This window comes from Peromyscus leucopus, chromosome 22 (assembly GCF_004664715.2).
Source record: "Peromyscus leucopus breed LL Stock chromosome 22, UCI_PerLeu_2.1, whole genome shotgun sequence".
Classification (NCBI taxonomy): Eukaryota; Metazoa; Chordata; class Mammalia; order Rodentia; family Cricetidae; genus Peromyscus; species Peromyscus leucopus.
In genome coordinates, this window is record NC_051081.1 from 20,337,771 (window position 1) to 20,361,161 (window position 23,391).

The 23,391-nt window shown below is 40.6% G+C and overlaps 1 protein-coding gene across 1 annotated transcript in view; it reads right to left on the reverse strand.

The window, feature by feature from the left end:
• Window positions 1–23,241, reverse strand: part of Camkmt (calmodulin-lysine N-methyltransferase) — a 373,033-nt gene extending 349,792 nt beyond the window's left edge. Inside the window, exons 1-3 of the mRNA XM_028892673.2 lie at window positions 22,957–23,241; window positions 13,288–13,460; window positions 4,105–4,169 (exon numbers count right to left, since the gene is read on the reverse strand). Of these exons, the coding sequence (XP_028748506.1) occupies window positions 4,105–4,169; window positions 13,288–13,460; window positions 22,957–23,094 (376 nt within the window). The 5' untranslated portion in view covers window positions 23,095–23,241. The remainder of the gene's footprint in view (window positions 1–4,104; window positions 4,170–13,287; window positions 13,461–22,956) is intronic.
• Between the last annotated feature and the right edge of the window lie 150 nt (window positions 23,242–23,391).

Consider the following 23,391-nt stretch of genomic DNA (forward strand, 5'->3'; position numbering starts at 1 on the left):
GCGGCGGCGGCAGTGGTGCACGCCTTTAATCCCAGCACTCAGGAAGCAGAGGCAGATGGATCTCTGTGAGTTCGAGGCCAGCCTGGTCTACAGAGTGAGTTCCAGGACAGCCCAGACTACAAAGAAAGACCCTGACTCAAAAAAAAAATTATTTAAGTAGAAGAAAGAGACAAGTTTAGAGAAAAAGACTTTTAGAGAAACAGAACGGAGGAGCTTCTCTGATGAGAGGTCAGGGGGACTGGCAGGAAAGGAGACTCCGCCCACAGGGAACCGGAAGCAGGAAACGGGCTGCAATGGTCCCTGACAGATACTCCCTTAGCCAGGTACCTGAGCAAAGCGCAGAGGCAGCGCTCACTGGCCAGGAGGGCCAGCCTTACACTTGTCCCTTAGCTCACACCATGGGTCGGCACCGAGCACACTCTCTCTGCACAGCAGCTTGGGTGTCTCAGGACGGATGCTCTTGAGCACTGGGAACCAAAGAATGAAACAGAAATGCCTGTTCTTAGGAAGCTTGACTAACAGTTTGCTTTTCACAACAGCAAAAAGAAATGCACAAAGACAATGCTGGGTCCTACAGCAATAAGTCAGTATGCAGACAGGAATTCTGCATGACACTTTTGTTTCTTTCTGGAGCTAAGAGTCAAACCCGGGTACTTATGTTTGGTAGGCAAACACTCTACCACTAAGTCATAGATAGCACATGCAGCCCACCAAATCCATCTTAATTTCCTCTTACATCATTGAATCAAAGTCAATTAGTGAAACTATATCTCAGGATTATAAAGCATTTTAAGGTTGGGTGTTTACAAACAAGGCATAAGTAACAAAAGCAAGTACAAAGAATGTTTTCTTTCCCCAAATATCAGGAAATAAAAAAATTAGATACTTCAATTATTTCCCAAAATCAAGAGGATTCTTTTCCATAACATTTGGGAAGGTGTGGAAATAATAGTCATTTTATCTCTAAAAACATACATTGAGCATAACCAGTAACTTATTTTTAAATCTGAGATGGATGGCCCTACTAGATGATAGGTGTGCTGTGTTTACTGTGCATACACATTAGAGTTTTATGGTTCTAAAATATTTTAACTGTTTCTCTATTACTAAGTAATCTTAACCTGTAGAACCTAAACTGTTGTGCCCATCATTTCTAGCATTAGAAGCTTCTTTCCTCATTGTGACTCTCCCTGGGCACGCTTTCACACTGTTTCTATAGGAACTGGTATTCCTGTGCATAACTTCAAGTCCCTACCAGGGTTAAAAAATCAGAACTATTCCTTTACTTAAAGCTAGAAATATAAAAAAAAAAAATTGCCATTTCAAACAACAACAAAGTAAGTTCAAAGATAAGGGAAGCTTTTTCTATCAATGATTGGCAAATGCATTAAATATACTAGAAATAAGTCCATGAACATATATAGACACATCTTCAAATGTTTATACAGTGAAAGCTCGGTTATTATTTGTGACGCGCTAATTACACTGTGATCTAAAACAGAATTATGCTTGTGGCGCCCTCTGCTGGGCTTTCCACTCACAAACTCAGCCCAGCAACACTAACCAAATCAAACTTACATATCAAGTGAAAAATTACTTTTTTGTGCATGAACACTTTATGATGAAGATTATATGAAAGTTGTGACTTGTATTTACTTTGCTGAAACAGACTTGTGAAATTTCAGTAGCTCTTCTCTTAAAGAGTCACTACATAGTCACATGAATTATAGATACATATATAACGTGGAAGCAGAGCTGTCTAGGGGACAAAAGGGAACTAATAGCAGAGATGAGGGGCAGGGAAAAAGATGGGAGGGAAGGATGAGGGGCAAAATGCTCAACACATATGAACACTAAAAAGTTCACTGTTGCATCAGGGCTGGGAGATGGCTCAGTGGAGAAGATGCTCGCCACACACTCACAGGACCTCAGTTCATATCCCCCAGGAGCCCTGGAAATGGAGGTGGGCACAGTGGCCACCTCTAACTCTGGCACTAGCACTCAGGAGGGCCCCTAGAGGGAGCTGGGTAGCTAGGCTGGCTGCACGAACAGCTCTGGGTTCTGTTCAGAGACCTTTCTTCAGTGAATAGGAGAGGAACAAGTGCTGAAGGTCCTGAGCCCAACCTCAGGCCTCCACACACATCCGTACACACATACAGCCACTCCCATGAACATGCACACATACATACACACACACACACACACCACATACCACATAGGCACTCACATGCCAAAAAAAGTTACATACAAAGAAGGTCTTAATATATCTTGTTTTTGTTACTGCATCTGTCACTGGACCATATTTTCAGGTTCTTAAGACTCTATTATGATAAAACATTTTCATAAGCTATTTTGTTATTTTTATCCAATTTTTCTAGCTTTTTAGTTCAATAAAAAATTGTTCATTTTAAAACATCAAAATAATTCTTAGTGTCTCTTTGCAATATAAATTTATTTTAAATTAATCCTTAACAACATAAATTGTACATACTTGGAAACCCTTATAAGCAAGTTTGAAAAGTACCGATACCAGGAGCAATAAACAAATAAATAAATAGCTTCCACTTTTTGAGTATCAACTGTGAGGAGTAAAGTGCTCTATGGTCTAGGAATTATATGTAGTCTTTAAAAATGAATAAAATACAAGTTCACAGAGACTATATAAATCGCTTAAGGTGAGACGTGCTCACTCATTCTGAAGTTTCCTAACAAACAAGAGACAGCAGAGAAAACATCCTCAACATACAATCCCCCCATTTATCAGTGCAACAACACGGGGGTGTGGAGATGGAGAAGATGGTAAAGAAGAATAAGACATCATTTATATGTGAAATCATAATCTGGACCATTAGGAAACTCTTTGTATTGTATGTAGTGCTGCCAGCTAGTGGCCCTATTCCATACTGAGTCAGGAAAACAATACTTGTTTTATGCTACTGAATTAGAATTTCTCTATGTCACATTCCAGGGTCATGCTCTAAATTTGCATGTGCACAAGGCTGACTTAATAGTATTAACATTACTCCAGTATAAAGAAGAATGTGTCCTCAACCACCACAGCATCCCTTGACCAGTTCTTGCCTAGCTCCCAACAAAACTACAAGATACGCCAAAGTCAGAATTCAGTAAAGGCCAATACACATAAACTAACAGGTAACCTATTATTATCCATGCGAAAGAAACCTACATCATTTTAAATATTTTAGGGTAATTTTAGAACATTTACAGGCTCCTTGGTGACAAAATATAACTTTTCTGTAAAAGCAAGAGCTAGCCAAAATGTGGATATAGAATAAAATTAATGTCTCTTATTACACATTACTCAATTCAAATCTATCCATTTGATAAAACAGTTCTATTAGCAAAGTTTATCACTTAACGTAGATAATAAGTAATTATATATTTCCTCTGAGGAAAAAAATTGAGTTATTTTTAAATTTGAAATGGTCATATTTTATTATTGATTCATTATTTTGATAAACATCCTATGCAACAAGTTAGAAGACACACTTAGCTCTTATCACCGTACGTTACTTAACTGTGACATGATATATTCTTAGCTGATTTTTATCATCACATGGCATTATTTTAGAATTGCTTAAGTGAAGTTCTCAGCAGAGAAATAGAGCATCAGTTAATCAGAGGCTTAGATAAAAATGTAATATATCCTCTAATAGTATATAAACAAAATCTTGGGTCTTAAGTATAAGAACATCATAAAGAGCATGTTCTGTATTAATCTGAACTCATGGGAAAGTCACAACAGAAACAAGAAACAAAAGGAACAGTGCTGGAGAGTCCAGGCTTCCTTCTCATCTCTATTCTGTCACACATGCAAACACACACATTGCTGTAAAGTTTCTGTAAAAACTGCATACCCCATTTAGTATGTACCTCCTCTGAGGCATATTTTACAGTTTACAGCACCAAGGGTTTCTGATGGGTATGTCTGTGTGTACACACATGTGTAAGAATATATGTATATATGTGTGTGCACATATACACATAAATATATACACATAGTAGGTATAATAAACATTAGGAAAAAACTAAAATTTGCTTTTTAAAACACTGAATATATTTTATAGTTAGTATATTACTTACAAACATTTCCTGTATTGTCAAAGCTGGTAAGAACGTCTTCTACATTCAAGGATCCACTATTATATCTGCAAAGAAATAGAGCATTTAAACATTTCTGAAATAGTAGCATTTCTAATTCTTTTTTAAATCTAAAAGTATATTGTGATATACCCAATACTAATGAACTAACGTTATAGTTTTAAAATAGTTTCTGCCCACCAGAGAGAGAAGGGGGAAAACTCAAATCATAGTCTTCAGAATATTTGATGCAATAAGCATGTCCTGATAATAATCAACATCTTAAATATAATATGATCTTTAAAATCACTGTTTAACAGAAAATAACTTATAGTTACATACAAGCAAGTTCTTAAAGATGCAACTTTCTTTTTTTTTAAAAAAAGAAACACATTACACAGAGAATTTAGAATAAAAGAAAAACCAAATCACCTCCAGAACCACCCTCAGTAACATAAAAAGTTCTGCTGGCGCAGGGCACCAATTTGAAAACCAGTCCCAAGGGACCAGTCAGTTATGAGATCTGCACAGCCCATTTATGGGCTAAATGTCAGCAGACAAAAAAGACTCACGGCATTTATCCCAGTCTCAATTCTATCTCTGTCGGTTCCAATCGCTCTCCACTCAGCCCTTCAAATATTACATTTGATTATTTGAATGTTATTAAGGGAGCCAACTGGCAATAGTTTGAGCTAGAGTGCCACAGTCTTCTAATGCCCCTCAGAATTACAGCTGTAGCTACTTTAGGGCGTTGATTGGTTATAGCATAATCAGTAAGTCACTGGTAATGTACTTCATCAATACTACTTTAACTTTGTCATTAAAACTTAGTACAAATCGGGGCTAGAATATGAGTGTCTATGTATATAAATATATATCAAGATATATATTAGTTTGCCAGAATACATGTAATTATATATATATCAAGAGAATACTAATCATATTACTTTTTTCAGAAAAAAAAGCTTTTATTTCTATCAGATATCATTTCTCTGACAGAATGATTGAGCTTGCATAAAGTCGTCTGCAATCATAACTATCCAAATAAACACTGAGCTCAAAGCTATCACAATCCAAAGAAATGAAGTCATCTACCACAAATCAAAGCTTCCTTACCATAATATGATTCTATATCCCCTCTGTGAACGGGCATCACTAACATTACTAAAAACTATAAAAAATGAAGCATTAACATCTCAGATGCAGGCTGCGGCATGACATGGCACAGAACTCAGCGTGTTCCAAAATATGTGAGCAATCTATGATTCCTTTGAAGATAACAAAACATCAAAATCCTAACATGCAGAGATAATCAGTTAATATTTTGGTACACACTCTTCAAATCTGTTCTCTATACTTTGATAAAGACTGTTTTGCAATTCACGGTTTTTATAATGTATTATAAACAGTCTCAACATCCAGTAATCTCCTGTAACATGATCTTAATGACTGTTCAGGAGTTCAAAGAGCAATTGTGAATGACTCTGTCTGCACCACAATTACCAAACAGAAACTTCATGTTAGCTTTTATCATTGCACACAGTGTGGAGCTATTACACATACTACTGTAGTGGAAATAACTGTAGATTATTATCAAGCCTGTTTCTGATAACTTCCTTTAAAATTTTTCAAAAAAAAAAAAAAAAAAAAAAAAAAAAAAAAGCCTGTAACCCAGCATTAGGAAATTAAGATTCAAGTGCCTTCTTGGCTACATGGAGAAGTTGAATCCAGCCTGGGCTAGGGACCCTGTCTAAAAAAGAAAAAAATTCCTAAAAGCAGAATGACTGAATTTCTTTATGGCCTGATTCCCTCTCCCCTCCTCTGCTGTCCCTTTCCTCTTCCTCTTCTTCCTCCCTTTTACTCCCCCATCCCTTTGAACAGCCCAATCAGGACGAGGCATTTGAAATTAAGGCTGAGGCAAGAGGAGGCTATGTATGTGGTTTGAAAGAAAATGGCCCCCAAAGGCCCATAGGGAGTGGCGCTCTTAGGGGGTGTGGCCTTGTTGAAGTAGGTGTGGCCTTGTTGGAGGAAATCTGTCACTGGGGGTGGGCTTTGAGGTTTCAGATGCTCAAGTCAAGCCTAGTGTCACTCTTTCTTCCTGCTGCCTGCTGATCTGGATGTAGAACTCTCAGCTACCTCTCCAGCACCATGCCTGCCTGCATGCCGCCATGCTTCTCACTATACTGGCAATAGACCAATAGACTGAACTGTAAGAAAGCCCCAATTTGAATGCTTTCCTTTATAAGAGTTGCCATGGTCGAGGTCTCTCAACACAACAATAAAACCCTAAGACATTGTGTAAGTTTCCTCCAAGATTGAACCATTCCATTCTGCATTCCTTAAGCAGGAAGGTAAACAACTCAAAACAGCTTCAGGAAGTCCCTGAAACTGCCCAGAATCCCTAGGTCTCTACCTGCCAGAGGAAAAAACAAAAAACAAAACACAAACAAACAAACAAAAACCACGGAGCTTCAAAGAAGACTCCCAGACAAGGCCAGCTGCAAAGAAGTCTTGAGACCAGCTGCCTGGAAGAGGTTTAGACCAATTGAGGCACCTGGAAAGGACACTCTCCAACCTGTCAGCTGCCTGCAGACCATACAGTGTGTTCCAGGTTCCCAGCTTTTGTGAGCTGTCACCCATGCTGGGGTGGGTCTTGGTGATGCAGCTGCCTTTGAGTCATTTCTGCTCCTCTAAGTGGCCCCAATAAAACTCATTGGTTCACCAAGCTGGACCTTGGCAGTGTCTGTACTTTGGTTTGTCGTGGGCTCCCTATCTTGGGTGAGTAAACGTGCGTAGCATCTCCCCGGGGAAGGTTCTGTCACATAACATAATTGGCATGTGAACAGGGACACCACAGACCCAAAGATGAGCTGGAGAGGAGTGAGCGCATGAGTGAGTCCAATTATAGGTAGCGAGGCATGAGAAGTCCAAGTGGGGAGCATCCATGGAGGAAATGCCAGTAGAGCTGTGCTTTTATAATATACAGCCAATGTTAGTGTGCCTTTGTGCTATGAAAGCAGCTGCATGGTTTTTGCTCTGGAAAGCAATGAAGGCTGAGCCATCAGGATTAGGACTGCCCGTTGGATGACATCAGTCGTCATCTATGTGGGATGGAGTATCATGCCTGCTTGATGAGTGGGGGCCGTCATATGACTATAGCGTTGCCCTGACAACTGTTAAAGGTTTAGAAGAAATCTTGCAGTCTTTGAGATTAGCACACAAGGGTCGAGATTATCGGAAAGCAGAGGCAGAGGTTGGCCGGCCTCTGTTGTGTATAGTTCGAAATGCACCTGAGGCTGAGATGTTTTCGTAAAGGAGCGATTGCAACAAAAAGGGGAGATGCTGCAGCGCCCCATGTTTGCCTCTGACCTGGCACGTAAATGAGATGAACAAGAGGATGAGATGGAGGTGTTAGCTCGCTGCTTCTTAAAGCTTGAGGGCGCTGGGAGGCGGTGGCACACGACTTTAATCCCAGCACTCGGGAGGCAGAGCCATACAGATCTCTGTGAGTTCGAGGACAGCCTGGTCTACAGAGCAAAATCCAGGACAGGCTCCAAAGCTACATGGAGAAACTCTGTCTCAAAAAACAAAACAAACAAAACAAAACAAAAAGTCCACACTATTCTAAGTTAGTACTGCAACTTTCTGAGTGAATACTGAAACAGAGCCTGTCATTGTTAAAAGTACTGTCTTAGAGTGGACACTGTGATATTTTTAAATTGTGTAAGGGTGGGGAAACAGGAAACCAAATCTCACAACTGTAATTATAAAAACATGAACAATCAGCCAGACAGTGGTGGTGCACACCTTTAGTTCCAGCACTCAGGAGGCAGAGACAGGTGGATCTCTACATCCAAGGCCAGCCTGGGCTACAGAGCAAGTTCCAAGACAGCTAGGGCTGTTACACAGAGAAACCCTGTCTCAGAAAACCAAAATAAAGAAAATTCTCTTTAAAGAATTGGTAGAAAGGACACTCAGTATTCCCATCACAAAGAAGTGACCGATGTCTGAGGTACTGGGTGATCTGACCATTACACACTGCATAAAGACACTAAAACATCATACTGTACTGCATAAATGCACACAATTATTTATTAACTTTGAGTAAAAGAAAATTTAACCAAAATGTACACAATCTAATTTACAATGGGTAAAACACTTGAATGCAAAGAAGATATATGATTAACACATAAGAGATGCTCAGCCGCTCTCATCTCTAACTGGAAAACGACAATGAAAACCATAGTAAGTTATCATTTCACGCACTTAGACATATAACTTTTTATAGAAACAAAATGGGCCTGGAGAGACGGCTCAGTGGTTCAGAGCACTGCCTGCTCTTCCAGAGGACTTGGGTCCAGTCCTAGTACCCTGGTACATGGTGGCTCCCAACCATTTGTAGTCTCAGGGGATCCAATGCCCTCTTCTGGTCTCTGTGGGCACTAGGCACATATGTAGCGCACAGACATACATGCAGGTAAACCACCCACACACAAAACTAGTTAATTCATTTTAAAAACAACAACAGCAAAAAAACAAGTGCTGGGGCTGGAGAGATGGCTCAGTGGTTCAGAGCACTGGCTGCTCTTCCAGAGGACCTGAGTTCAATTCCCAGCACCCACATGGTGGCTCACAACCATCCATAATGGGATCCAATGCCCTACTCTGGCATGCAGAGACCATGCAGACAGAGCACTCATATACATAAGTAAAAATAAATTTAAAATGTATTATTAACCATATAATGATATATTAAGTCAACCAAAAAAAAATGAATGACTTTCTTAAACATGGTAGAATTTGGATAAATGTTTAAAACATTTAAATAGTGTACTAAGTGAAAAAAGCCAGACATGAAAGCCCACATATTGTAGTATTCCATCTACATGAAATGTCTAGAACAGACAAACCAAAAATAAATAAATAAATAAACTATAAAAAGCAAATCAGAGGCTGCCAGCCAGTGCTCTTAACTGCTGAGCCATCACTCCAGGGCCTGGAGATTAATTTAAATTAATTTTCTAGTTCGTTCACAAAATGATGGTTTTCATTATAACAGTGCCACACATGCATATTGATATATCTTGCTCATATTCACTCACCGCCACCCCAACTTACTCATGCCTCTGCCCTCAGTACTGGGTAGGTAGTACCCCCGAAATCCACTGGGAAATGCAAATTATAACTACACTGAGATGTCACTTCACACCCACCAAAATACAATTTTTGAAAGGAAATGCTGATTGAAATGGTACCTACAGTATGCCAGGTCCGGAAGGATTACCTACCATACATGTTTGCCTGCACAAACCATTCCTGGCACCAGCACTGCCATGGCTCTCAGAAGGCACATACTAATTTCAGTCATGTAATGGGCTCAATTGTCTTTTCCTCTCCCTGAGAGCAATGGATGATTTCATGGAGGTGCACTTAGTGCATTAAAAAAGCAACGCAGTCAAGGCCACATTCTTGACTTCTTGCCCACGCCACACTTCTAGGGCAAGCCAAAAGTCAAGCACTGGCCTTCTAATTCAGCAATTACCATAGCAACAGTGGTCAAATTCACAGACAGAAGGACGAGCCAGGCCTCTCGGCTTTTGCTTTTCTTAAGATACGCAAACATTTATAAATTAATAACTCTGTCATGTACAGTTCTACATATAATAGGATATATATACATTTATAAACTAATAACTCTGGCATATATTGTTCCACATATAATAGGATATGTATACATTTATAAACTAATAACTCTGGCTGTATGGTTTTACATATAATAGGATATGTATACATTTATAAACTAATAACTCTGGCTGTATGGTTTCACATATAATAGGATATGTATACATTTATAAACTAATAACTCTGGCTGTATGGTTCCACATATAATAGGATATGTATACATTTATAAACTAATAACTCTGGCATATATGGTTCCACATATAATTAGAAGCATTTTAAAACTACCAAAGTATCTAAATCGGCCATGGGAAAATTAATTTAAAAAATAAGGTATGGAAACAATACCTACTATCTACAGAGTAAGTTCTGTGCAATAATGAATTACAGCTTATAACACAGGGTAGAGATAATTTTTAATAAAAATGTTTTAGCGAAGGCACGTTCTGATCTGCGGTTGTTTTCTGTCTGCCGCTAACTAAGAGCAATAGTTGTGTCTGTAAAGTTCTAAGAAGCAAAGCACCAGGAAGACAAGACTAGGAGTAACACCCTCATTCTCAGTCTCAGTCTCCACACTTCCAAAGAGTGGACCACTCTCAAATACACAGACGTGTACTTAAGGTATCGTTATTTTTGCTTGCTAATGTAGAAGGACACTAAGCAGAATGCAAAAAGAGACAAAACTGGCAACCTTCAAGGTCAAAATTTTAGCTCAGTTAAAACTCCATGTCATAATTCTAGAGAGACATTTATATTTATTCTTTCAAAAATGAGTATTTTACAAAGAACCATGTTATTGGAAAAAGTTCAGTTCATATACTAGCCAAGAATATATTAGATTATCACCATGGGATGGATAACAAGGCCTTCTGGGTAAAGATTCAAGAGAGGAAAATATCACATTCTCCGTGGCCAAAATTACTAGGCATTGAGAAGTCAGGAAATTATTCCTGCTCCAACTTACTCTCTTTTATCACAAGAAGATGCAAGAAAATAGCTTTTAGAGTTTATTCCTGAAGACTCTGAATCATTCTGGTTTTCTATCTCTTTCATTTACACACACTATCTTCTAGGTAGTAATCATCTTTAGTACTACTTCCCAGACTTATCATAAAGATTCCTGAAAACAGAAACTGTCAAAGCACCTAGCTCATTATCAGGCACTTAGTAATATGTAATGTACTTTCCTTTCTGAGCAAGGACTAAATAGATTATCTACATCAAAACACAAAGTAGCCAGTGTGGTGACAGATGCCTTAATATCAGCACACACGGGAGACAGAGGCAGGGGGGTCTTTGTTGAGTTCAAAGCCAATCTTATCTGCATAGTGAGTTCTAGGCCAGCCAGGGGCTACATAGTGAGACCCTTTAAAAAAAAATGACTGGTATACTCTAGTTAGAATTTCATAATGAATGTAAAGGCAAGCTCTCAAATCACCAACTTTGCCGGGCGGTGGTGGCATGTCTTTAATCCCAGCATCCGGGAGGCAGAGCCAGGAGAATCTCTGTGAGTTTGCGGCCAGCCTGGTCTACAGAGCAAGATCCAGGACAGGCACCAAAACTACACAGAGAAACACTGTCTGGAAAAATATATATATATCACTAACTTTGTGTCTCTTAATTCCTGCTGTCAATAAAATAAGTATTTAAAAACCAGATCCTTAAATCTGTTCTTTCATACCCATCCTAGTCAACTATCGGAATGTTTGACTATTGTGGCACCTTTGAAAATTTAGAAACCTTAACTAACACGCTATAAACAGATATCCTTCATGACAATACCCTCACCACATCATTCCTCGCCTCACCGAGGCCACATTCAGTCACACTTCCACTCAAGATGCTCTTGGCTCTTCTTACAGTTGATACCAAAGTGTACCCTCCACCCCCAAAATGTGAAATGTCACAAAAGGCAGATTTTTATACAAATCAAACAACTACAGTATTATCAGAATATAAACAGGAGGGAGAATTCATTCAGGAAAAGTGGCGTCTTGCTACTTGTTAGCAAATCTCTTATCTCTGTTCAAATTATTATTAATTTTTTTGTTTGTTTGTTTTTTGTTTTTTGATTTTTCGAGACAGGGTTTCTCTGTGTAGCTTTGCGCCTTTCCTGGAACTCACTTGGTAGCCCAGGCTGGCCTCGAACTCACAGAGATCCGCCTGCCTCTGCCTCCCGAGTGCTGGGATTAAAGGCATGCGCCACCACCGCCCGGCTGTTCAAATTATTTTAAAAACTACAACAGTCTGCATGCTTCTCAGAAGACCGGTATCTTCAGCTGAAGTTTCTGTTCCTATTTTTCTGGTTCTATTCAGAGAATGACAAAACATGAATGAAAAAAATACCAAAGTTTTGATTTTCAGACAACTACTACTTGAAGTATAGTCTGGAAAGATTCTGCTTTTACTTTCAGTCTTCTTTGCCCCAAAGAACTTGGCTTTTTTGTCATCATCAAATGCTGAGAGAATAGATGAATGAACCCATTTGCAACCCACTTTCTCCTTAAATGAACTATTTTTCTTGTCTGACAAAACAGCAAGACCCAGTAAAGGTAGCAATATTTCTTTTAAAGTTTTTTTTAATGTTTCTAAAAGTACTGAGCTTACTTAGAAGCAGTGCATAAAGTTTGAGCCTCAGATAGGTGTGGTAGTTTGAAAGAGAATGGCTCCCATAGGCTCATATATTTCAATGCTTGGTCCTGGGTCAGTGGAACTATGTGAGAAGGATTGGGAGGTGTGGCCTAACTGGAGGAGGTATATTACTGGGTGTGGGCTTTGAGGCTTCAAAAGCCCATGCCAGGCGTTCTCTCTCTCTGTCTCTCTCTCTCTGTCTCTCTGTCTCTCTCTCTCTCTCTGTCTCTCTCTCTCTCTCTCTCTCTCTCTCTCTCTCTCTCTCTCTCTCTCTCTCTCTCTCTCTCTCTCTGTGTGTGTGTGTGTGTCCTGCCTACAGAGCAGGATATAAAGCTACTGCTCCAGCACCATGCCTGTTTGCTTCCCACCATGATGATTATGGACTAACTCTCTGACAAGCTTACAATTAAATGCTTTCTTTTATAGGAGTTGCCTTGGTCATAGTATTTTTTCACAGTAACAGAAACACTAACAAGATAGTAAACAAACACATCTTCATCAAATGTTGATTTTTGCAAGAGTACAGACTTCCAAACAATATGATAAATGATATTTATGTATGATAAATAAAAAATGTGTTTTTAGAAATAAAGTAGCAATGAGTTAAACTACAATGAGACTATCTTCCAGTGATTTGCACTAAATTACTTATCTTTTTAGAAGGCTTCAAAAGTATTTTTTAAAGTTGTTGCTTTCATTTGATACTTGTGTATTGCTTTTTTTTTTATGAAATAGAAGCATCAGAGATTCTATCTAAGGCAGCAGGATTTTCCAACATCAAGTTGCAAAGCTGAGTTCTAATAAAGATTGCTGCAAAGTCACAGCAGGCACACGGGGCTGCTCAGCGCACGGGTTTCCTACAAGAACTGTGCTCACCTTAAGGAGATACTGTATTCGGGATAAAGGATGCTTGTGTACTGGACCCACATACCAGCCTCTTCCTCAGTTTCCCTTTTTTGGGCTTCTGTGACTGAGAATAGCTTAAACGATTCAAATCTTCTCACAGATATATGTTTCAGACAGTCATCCAGCTGTTTCTGCTTCAGAACCTTTGAAATAAAAGCAAATGGTGGGATTATAAGTATACAAGTAGTACGAATTGAGTTTCCAATAATACTCGGCTAAATTATTCAGACTAATTGAATAACTGAACACAAGGAGAAAGACGGAAGGACACTGGAGAGCAGTGAGGATTGGAACAGTTTAATAGTTTGGTATCTTACAAAGGAGAAAAATCCTGAGTTAACAAGGCTTTTATATCTACTTTTCTCCTGAGCATTTGTTAACTGGAGGAACCGAGAAGACAAGGAACACATTTAATAGCCAGAACTAGAGCAGGTGTGTTATTATATGGCTGTGTGTGTGTGCGTGTGTGTGTGTGTGTGTGTGTGTGTGTGTGTGTGTGTACACATGTACGTACATGGCAGCATATATATGTGCACATGCATGTATATGTGTGTGCCTGTACAGCATATGCATGCTTGTGTATGTGCATGTGTGTGTGTTTGTGTGCATGTGTGTACATGTGTTTATTTGTTTTAGGACAAATCAAATGACTAGTTTTAAAGGTGTTAGTTTTCTTTGTACAGAGAAAGAAGAGAGAGCTGTAAGATTAATGAATTTTATCAAAAACCCTACAGCTCCATATCCAAACAGAAGTATAATACAAACTAATGAAGGCTTATATTTCCTGTCCTACAATTATATATATATATGTATACATATATATGTATATATATATGTATCTGACCACTGTTGAAAAGTTCAATGATCAAACTTATAGAAATTAGCATGCTCAGTGCCCAAATTGTTGTCTCTAAATATCATTTTCTACTAAAACAATGTGAGACCCTTGGAGAAATGGCAGGAATTGTATAAGATGAGGCTGGAGTGTGTGTGTGTGTGTGTGTGTGTGTGTGTGTGTGTGTGTGTGTGTGTCTATCAGCAACCAAACTGAATATGAGACAATGCATTAATAGATGTGATAACTTCAATACAATCAAAACACAGTATTCCCAGTGCATATAACCAAGGGCCTGGAGGCTCAATGACCACCACCCATGCGTTACCATGCTCATAACTGCTGCAAGTCACAGGTAAATGCAGTGGACTTCAGCTATTATCACAAAAGCTACTACTTGGAAGGTTGAGGACTTTCCCAAAGGTCAAGCCATGGCTTAAGAAGTCTTGGTGATACTTTAGCTTTTGTATATACATTAGTCAATTCCTGCAATGATTTTCTTGTATGCTATGTATGCTTCCAAGAACTCCTAACAGTGTATTTTCTCTGAAATATCTATTACGCATCCAAGGCCAAACGATCTCCTGAATTAAGGTAAATTAAGCTCAGACTCTCCTTTCTTATACAGCCTTAGTGGTATTTATATTAACATTATAGACTCCTAACATTTACCTAACCACCTCTAGGAATGTAGTGTGAGCACATAAATTCCCTTTTTCTGATGTATTAACCAATTTTGGCTCTGAGTTGACCTCCTCCTTTACCTCTCCCCTTTTGGGTTGTAAAAGAAAGCCTGACGGTCACTGCCTGAGGAAAACTCTTGTCTGCCTTTAGTGACCCTGTAAGAATTCAAGCCTGGTGACCTTGCTTTAGCTAGAGCACTGCTATTGCCTGGGTATATAACTGTAAACCTCAGAGACTGAGGGAGGATTTTGAATGGAGAAGATTTTGACAGGAGAACTAGATGGAGAACTAGAAGAATGAGATGGAAGATGAGGAAGAGCTAGATGAGGAAGAACGAGAGGAGAAAGACCAAGATGGGGCAGATGATCTCTTGTATAATATTAGAGGGACCAGCCTTAATATTATACATCCCAGGGGCTCAGGAGAACTAATGGCGAGGACTATTTTCAGGAAATAGAATCTCAGCACACGGAGCTCTATAGTCCACTTGCTTTAATTCCTCTGACATAGCATCCTTTATACCCAGCTTCAGTTCTGTTCTCCTGCCTAGCTCCTTTCTTGCCGGATTTCTCTCTATACTTATCGAAGTTCTATCTTAATTCTCTCATCTTAATTCTGCCTCATCTAGGTGTTTTTCAGATTGTTCTTACCCAGCTAGTACTTCCCCATTTGGCTCTTCCTCATCTTCCATCTCATTCCTCTAGTACTCTCTTCTAGCCCTTCAATCTAGTTCTTCCCCATCTCAGTTTGTTCCTCGCAAGTTCTTACTTGTCTAGTTCTTCCATACTCTTTTCTCTTCTCCACCCCTCCCCCCATCCCTGGAAGTCCTGGTATATATACACTTAAAAGCAGTATTCCCTTAGCAGTGTAAAGCCAGCTTCCAGGGTCAAAAGGAGGGGTGATAAGAATCACACTGAGAGGCAATAAGTTAATTATCATTTGCAACCCCAGGGTGGGGGAAAGTGTGCTCAGTAGCTAGGCAACCTGTGTACTGCTAGATGCCTCTGGTGATAGTTAAAGGGAGATCTGGAACTGGAGGTAAGGTTTAGGAAAGGAGGAAGTAAGGCTTAATTGGCACATCTGCCAGGCCTTCTCAAACAGGTAGCCTGGATGGTTAAGTCTGTTCTTAGAGAGTATAGAGTTATCTCTGATAAGGTACTTTCCTCCATCTGGGAATGGACCTGGCCAGATGCTGCCAATGATGATAATTACAGGGAGGCTTGAACTGGGGTTTGGGCTCAGCATAGCTGTCAGCACAGAAGCTGTGTAGATAGGATGTTATCCCAGAGGAATAAAGTAGACCGACTGTGGTGGTACTGTATTCCCCAAAATATTGTGCACCCTAATAAACTTATCTGGGGTCAGAGAACAGAACAGCTACTAGATACAGAGCGCAGAAAATGGTGGCACACACACCTTTAATCCTAGCATTCCAGAGGCAGAAATCCCTCTAGATCTCTGAATTTTAAAGCCACACAGGAAACAGCCAGGCATGGTGACTCACGCCTTTAATCCAAGGAAGTGAGCCTTTAATCCAGGGAGTGATGGCAGAAAGCAGAAAGGTATATAAGAAAAGATCCTCCAGAAAAAAAAAAAAAAAATGAGATGACTGTATGAAGCACAGTAAGAAAGAAGGACTCATTGTAAAAATATTGCCAAAGAGTGGGATGAAAAAGCAAGAAGTGGCTGGGCAGCGGTGGCACACACCTTTAATCCCAGCACTCGGGAAGCAGAGCCAGGTGGATCTCTGTGAGTTCGAGGCCAGCCTGGTCTACCAAGTGAGTTTCAGGAAAGGCTCATTTTTTTTTTTTTTTTTATTTCTGGAGGATCTTTTCTTTTTTTTTCTAATTTTTATTTTATGTATATGGGTATTTTGCCTGCATGAATGTCTAGGCACCAGGTGTATGCCTGGTGCCTGTGGAGGTCAGAAGAAGGTAACAGACCCCCTGGAACTGGAGTTACAGATGGTAGTGAGCAGTCATGCAGGTATTGGGAATGAAACTCAGTTTTCTGGAAGAGCAGCCAGTGTTCTTAACAGCTAAGCCGTCTCTCCAGCCCCAAACCAAATCTTTTTTTTTTAAGTCTTCTGTGTTCTCACCACAGTTTACTAGTAAAAATGATAGTGATATCAAAGAAGACACAAGCAGAAAAAATCAATCCAGGATCCGGAGAAGAAAGTCAGCAACACAAAAGGAAATGGATGATAAAAATCAGCAATATGGTGAAAAGGTTACCAACATAGAAGATGAATTCTTCAGAAAATATATATATTCCATATATATATGTGTGTGTGTGTGTGTGTGTGTGTTGTATGTATGTTTATATATTGTAAATATATATATTGAATATGTACACATATCCATATATATTGGTTTTTCAAGAGAAGGTTTCTCTGTGTAGCCCTGGCTGTCCTGGAACTCACTATTGTAAACCAGGCTGGCCTCTAACTCAGAGATCCACCTCCCTCTGCCTCACAAGCCTATGATTAAAGGCGTGCACTACCACTCATGGCTTGGAAATAGATATTTTTAAAAAAAATAGAGCCAGGCAGTGGTGGCGCACACCTTTAATCCCATGGGAGGCAGAGGCAAGTGGATCTCTACGTTCAAGGCCAGCCTGGTCTACAGAGCAAGTTCCAAGACAGTTAGGTTTGTTACACAGAGAAACCCTGTCTTGAAAAACCAAGAAAAAAAGAAAAGAAGAAGAAATGTTGGACATTAGAAATTCAATGAACCAAATAAAAACACAGTAGAAAATTCTTTATGACTTAAACAGACTTAAAGATCAAAAACTACTCTTGAATGATCAGAGGGTCATTGAAGAAGTCTCAGTAGAAATCAAAATATTCTTCGAATTAAATCAAAATGAAAATGTAACTTCTGGGATCTTGGGATAACAGCTAAGCAGTTAGGAGTTACAGAAAGAAAAAAAGAGAGAGAGCGGAAATAACACACACTTTTAATCTCAGAATTTGGGAAGCAGAGGCTGGATCTCTCTTGAGTCTGAGGCCAGCCTGGTCTAGAGTGACCTCCAGGATAGCCAGAGCTACAGAGTGAAACTCTGTCTCAAAACTTAAATTAAATTAAATAAATAAACTAATGATGCAACTCAAGGTTGTTATGGAATTGGCAAGTTTGAGCAGAGGAGACCCGTCATGCGGCCAGTGGCCAAGGGGGCAGGGCGGACAGTTACTCACACCATGCAGGCACAGCATCCACCGGAAAGTTTATTATTAAAGGGGGAGGGGAGAGGGAATAGAGAGAGGGAGGGAGAGAGGGAAAGAGAGAGAGAAAAAAGGACAGAAAGGCAAGCAGAGGTGGGCGCAGACTCAGGAAGAGAGAGAGAGGACATCAAGTGGGGCCCTAAGGGGGTGGCCTGAATGCCAACAATGGTCTTGTGTATGGTTCTAATTTTTCTATTTTAGTTAGTTTAATTATAAATGATGTAATTAATATGATTATAATGATTTTCCAGTTCTATGATAATTACTGAGTTTCGAGTATATACAGTTCAATAATTTCTTAAAGAACATTTTTAGGCTAACCAAGATAAGCATGCATTGCTATTTGAGGATTTTTTTCAATTCTTTTTTATTTAAAATTTTTTCATACAGTATATTTTGATCATACTCTTTCCCCTTCCAAACTCCTCCCAGATCCTCCCCACCTCCCTACCCACCAAACTTCATGTTCTTTCTCTCTCAAGAAAAAAATAAACAAATATATATATATATGAGTCAAACTAACAAAACCTAATAAAACAAATAACAAAACAAAAAGCACACAAGAAAAGCATGGAGTCCATTGTGTGTCGGCCAACTACTTCCGGGTGAGGTCTGGCTCACAGTGCGGTTGATATCCCAGTGACACTCCATTGGAGAAAACAGATTTTCTTTTCCCAGCAGGTTATCAACTGCAAATAGCTTCTTGGTTGGGGTGTAACTTTTTTGTCCATTTTCCCTTCTCCATACTGGATTTTTGTAACTCAAGGTCTTAAACAAGTACTAATAATCCAAGAAGAGCCAGAGGGCTGGCACAGTGGTTAAGAACAGGAGATTCTCAGTTCCCAGGTGGTTCACAGGGACCTGGAACACAAGCTCCAAGTGATCCGATGCCTGTTTCTGGCCTCCACAGGCACCTGTACTCATGTGTACACATGCTTCCCCCCCCCCATAAACAAATAATTAAAAATTAAACCTTTAAAAAAAAAAAAAAAGCCTTGCTGGATGGTGGTAGCCCACAGCTTTCATCCTTGCACTAAAGAGGCAGAGGCAGTTGGATCTCTTGAGTTCGAGGCCAGCCTGGTCTACAGAGCGAGATCCAGGACAGTCAGGGCTACACAGTGAAACCCTGTCTCAAACAACAAAGCCGAATCTATAAGTACTAGGGAACAAGGAATAATGAAAATCAATAGAGACATCAATGAAACAGACATTAAAAATATAAAAAGAGTACAGAAAGAACCAATCAAACTAAAAGTTGGTTCTTTGTAAAGATAAATAAGATGGGTAAAACCCTACCTTAACCAGCAAAAAAAAAAAAAAAAAAAAAAAAAAAAAAAAAAAAAAAAAAAAAAGACTCAAATTATAAAAATTAGGGGTGAAAATGGAAAGTCACTACAGATTCCAATGAAATCTGAAGATTCCAATGATAACTAGGATTAGAAGATAGAAAGATAATTTCATTTTAATCAGAAGTGGGACTGTCTGAAATGACTAACCTTATTCCTTCACTTACAATGAAAAACTGACATCCAATAAAGTGTTCATCAAAGTCAAGGGCAGACCTGAGCCTAAATCCAGGGCCTCAGTTAACACGGGGAATCTAATCCATAGCATCCTGCTTAAACTGCTTAAATCTACCAATCAGATTCTTCAGCCAAGTGTTCAGTAGGTACATGATTCCATTCTGTAGGTGTCTGTGAGTTTGTGTTTCCTTCTTTTTTGCCACCTCCTCTTCTTTATGTAATTCTGAAGGGATTGTTAGGTAGGCTGATGGCCCAGATGTGCCAAACAGCTCCACTCTAATTAGGCACAGCAATTGGCTGAAATGTCAACTGGAAGAAACTCTTTGTTAGGGAAAACAGATCATTTCTTCAGGATCCCTAACTGGATGGACAATGAAAGCCTGAAGTTATAAGTGATCATCACTGCTATCAGATGAGCCTCAACAAAAAAGAAAATAAAATACTTGTAACTTTAGCAATTGATCATACACACGCTTCCAGATCTCACCTAATTAGGGTAGGCACTAGAATCAGAAGTCAGAAAGTCATCACAACACCTGGAAACAATAATGTACTAGGCAAATGGGTTTTCTCTCTAAAATATGAATTTCAGAGTAAGCATTAAACACCTAATATAAAGGACCGTAAGACATCATCAGGATCCTGAGGAGTCCCAAAAGACAAAATTATGTGTGTGTGGTGGGGAGGTAACAAGCAAAAAAAAATAAATAAATAAAAAATAAAAAAGAGCCCCCTCTGCCCCCCAGTGGTAGAGAACAAAACTAGGGGCTGTGCACATGCAAAGTCTTCTACTCCCAGCTTAAGAGTCACACATTTCCGGCCGGGCAGTCGTAGTGTACACCTTTATTCCCTCTGTGAGTTCGAGGCCAGCCTGGACTACAGAGTGAGTTCCAGGAAAGGCACAAAGCTACACAGCGAAACCCTGTCTCAAAAAAAAAAAAAAAAAAAAAAAAAAAAAAAAAAAAAAAAAAAAGGCACACATTTCAAACCCTGATCAGATTCTTTAAGCTTTCTGCCTCCAAATACAGAGGAGACATGAGTGGTTTAGTCACTTTAAACACTCACTAAAAGCCCATATATGTTTAGCCTATTGTGACAGAATGAAGTTCTATAGAAAAAATTTCACTTTTTCCATGTCACCTCAAAAAGGAGTATTTTTCCCTACCCTGTGACTTTTGGTTTAGTTATGCATCTTCCTTTAGCCAAAATCTTGTGATGTGATGTGATGTGATGTGATGTGATGTGATGTGATGTGATGTGATGTGATGTGATGTGATGTGAAGTGATGTGATGTGATGTGATATGATGTCTTACAGTGATCATCAACTCGAGGAACCTAAGGAGTCTCTGAGCATGTCTATGAGGGGTTATCTATATTAGGTTAACCTCTTGGCACGCCTGTAAAGAATTTTCTTGATTAGGGTTCACCGATGTGAGGAGTCACACTCTAATTGTGGTATCATCATTTCACAGGCTGCATCTTGAACTAAATAAATGGAAGGAAGGAAGGAAGGAAGGAAGGAAGGAAGGAAGGAAGGAAGGAAGGAAGGAAGGAAGGAAGGAAGGAAGGAAGGAAGGAAGGAAGGAAGGAATTAAATAAATAGAAGAAAAGTATTCGCCCATTGCTTTCTCCTTCATGAGTGCTAATACAATGTGAGCAGCTGTTTCACGCTTCCGCTGCTTTGGCTCTCCCTGCTGTGATGGACTGTAAGCTTCAAACTGTGAGCCGTCAAACTGTGAGCCGTCAAACTGTGAGCCGTCAAACTGTGAGCCTTCAAACTGTGAGCCGTCAAAGTGTGAGCCTTCAAACTGTGAGCCTTCAAAGTGTGAGCCGTCAAAGTGTGAGCCGTCAAAGTGTGAGCCGTCAAACTGAGCCTTCAAACTGTGAGCCTTCAAACTGCGCTGTGCGCTAGAAAAAAACCTTCCTTTCTGAAATTGCTTTGTCTGGTACTTGGTCACTCTAATAATACAAGTAAGTAATACAGCATGTTAAGAGACATCATGTAAGCAGGAATTTCATTTTAATTTTTTTCTCTTATTTTTATTGATTCTTTGGGAATTTTATATCATGCACCCCAATCCTGCTCATCTCCCAATCCCTCTGTATCCACCCCTCACTCTAGTAGTGTCCCCCGTCAAAGGAAACCTAAAAAAGAATAAGATAAAAATAAAAAGGGTAAGATAAAAATAATAATTAAAAAACAAAATTGTCTTTTCCTCCTATCCATCAGCACTCCATTCATCTTAGTGGCATTGGGAGCTGCTGCTGTGTATCGTGCTTTATACCTTCTTGTCCAAACAGCATTACTTGCAAATGTTCTTTGTGTGGAGTGCTGCTGGTCAGGTTCAAGGCCTCTGGCTTTAGGACACCATCAATACTGGACCTCCGCTGACATTCCTCTCTGATATCCTGCTGTTGCCCGACCGAAGTCACGGAGATCCTGCGGCTATGGTTCCACAGGATCAGTCCCTTCAAAACACTGCAGCAGATCATACACCGGGTAGATGCTGGGGTGTGCCAACTCCAAGCCTGGGGTGTGTAAGCAGGGATCTAAAATGTGCCTCTTGCTCTCTTATACTTCTATCATAACTGTGAGAGCATGCCTGCCAACTGATCTAAGAATTCTGGGTATTTAGCCCAAGTACACAACATTAAACCATGCAGGTGATCACATCCTATATCAATAAACTACCAGGCGGTTCAAAGAAGTTGTATGACATATGACATCGTGGTTGTTTGTGAATGGCAATAGCTAAGTAAAATAACTCGGTGCTCTGAGCCACGGTCTTAGTTACGTTTCTGTCGCTGTGACACAATGACCGAGGAAACTTATAAACACAACAGCCTTTACTGGAAGTTAGGAGGAGCCAACAACACACTTGGATTCATCCGTACGTCTCGGGCAGCGAGTATCCCCACTAATGACTTCAAAGATAAATGTCAGTCGCTTCTCCTGCTCCCTTCACTATCATCTATACACACGGGCACGCGGGCAGTGTCACCCTTCCACCAGGACCAAAAGGTGCACCGTGGGGGTCGGTGACCACGACCAGGCTGAGAGTTAAACCAAACTGGAAAGTGGCAGGAAAGAAGAGCGCGCGGGGTTGGAGGGACGCGGCGGTCCCAGCCATCAGGCGGGCAAGCGAAGGATTGCTTCCCGGGATGTGAGTTGCCCGGGACCTCAGCTACGGCTGTCCCGCTCTCACCGCCCAACCCCGCCAGAGTTTCCCTTTTTAGGTGGAACGGTGAAGAGGAAGCAAGGCGGGGCTTCCCGATTGGCTCCCGGCACCCGGAGAAGCCATGCCCCGGGCTGGGCGCCTGGTACCTGGGAGGGGAGTGGCCAGAGGCAAAGGTGGCGAGCGGTCGCCCTTACCTGGCGCAGGAGCTTCCACCGGGCGGCCCCCTTGGGCACCGAGACCACCGACCCCTGCTTGGCGCCTCCAATCATGGGACCCTCGCCCGCGTCTGCTTCAGTCCCCGCAGCCTCAGCGGCCGCGACCCGCGACTCCATCCCCCGAGCTACCTGGACGCGGAGGTGCCTCCGCCACAGCTCTCCCCAGTCAGGACCTGCCAACTTCTTCCCTGTCAGGACCTGGGACGCCCGGCTGCCGGCCCACAGCCCTGGCGTGCGCCCTCCCCGAATTCCGCATTTCCGGTATTCGCGTCTCCCTGGCAACCAGGACCGCGGCGTCACGTCATTGCACCAGTTTTCTGGTAGCCATCTTTAGTGAGGGCGAGCCGGAGCGGGAGGGAGCCGTGACATAGTGACCGGGAGGGCTTCCCTCGTTGTTTTCGTCCTCCTCGCTTC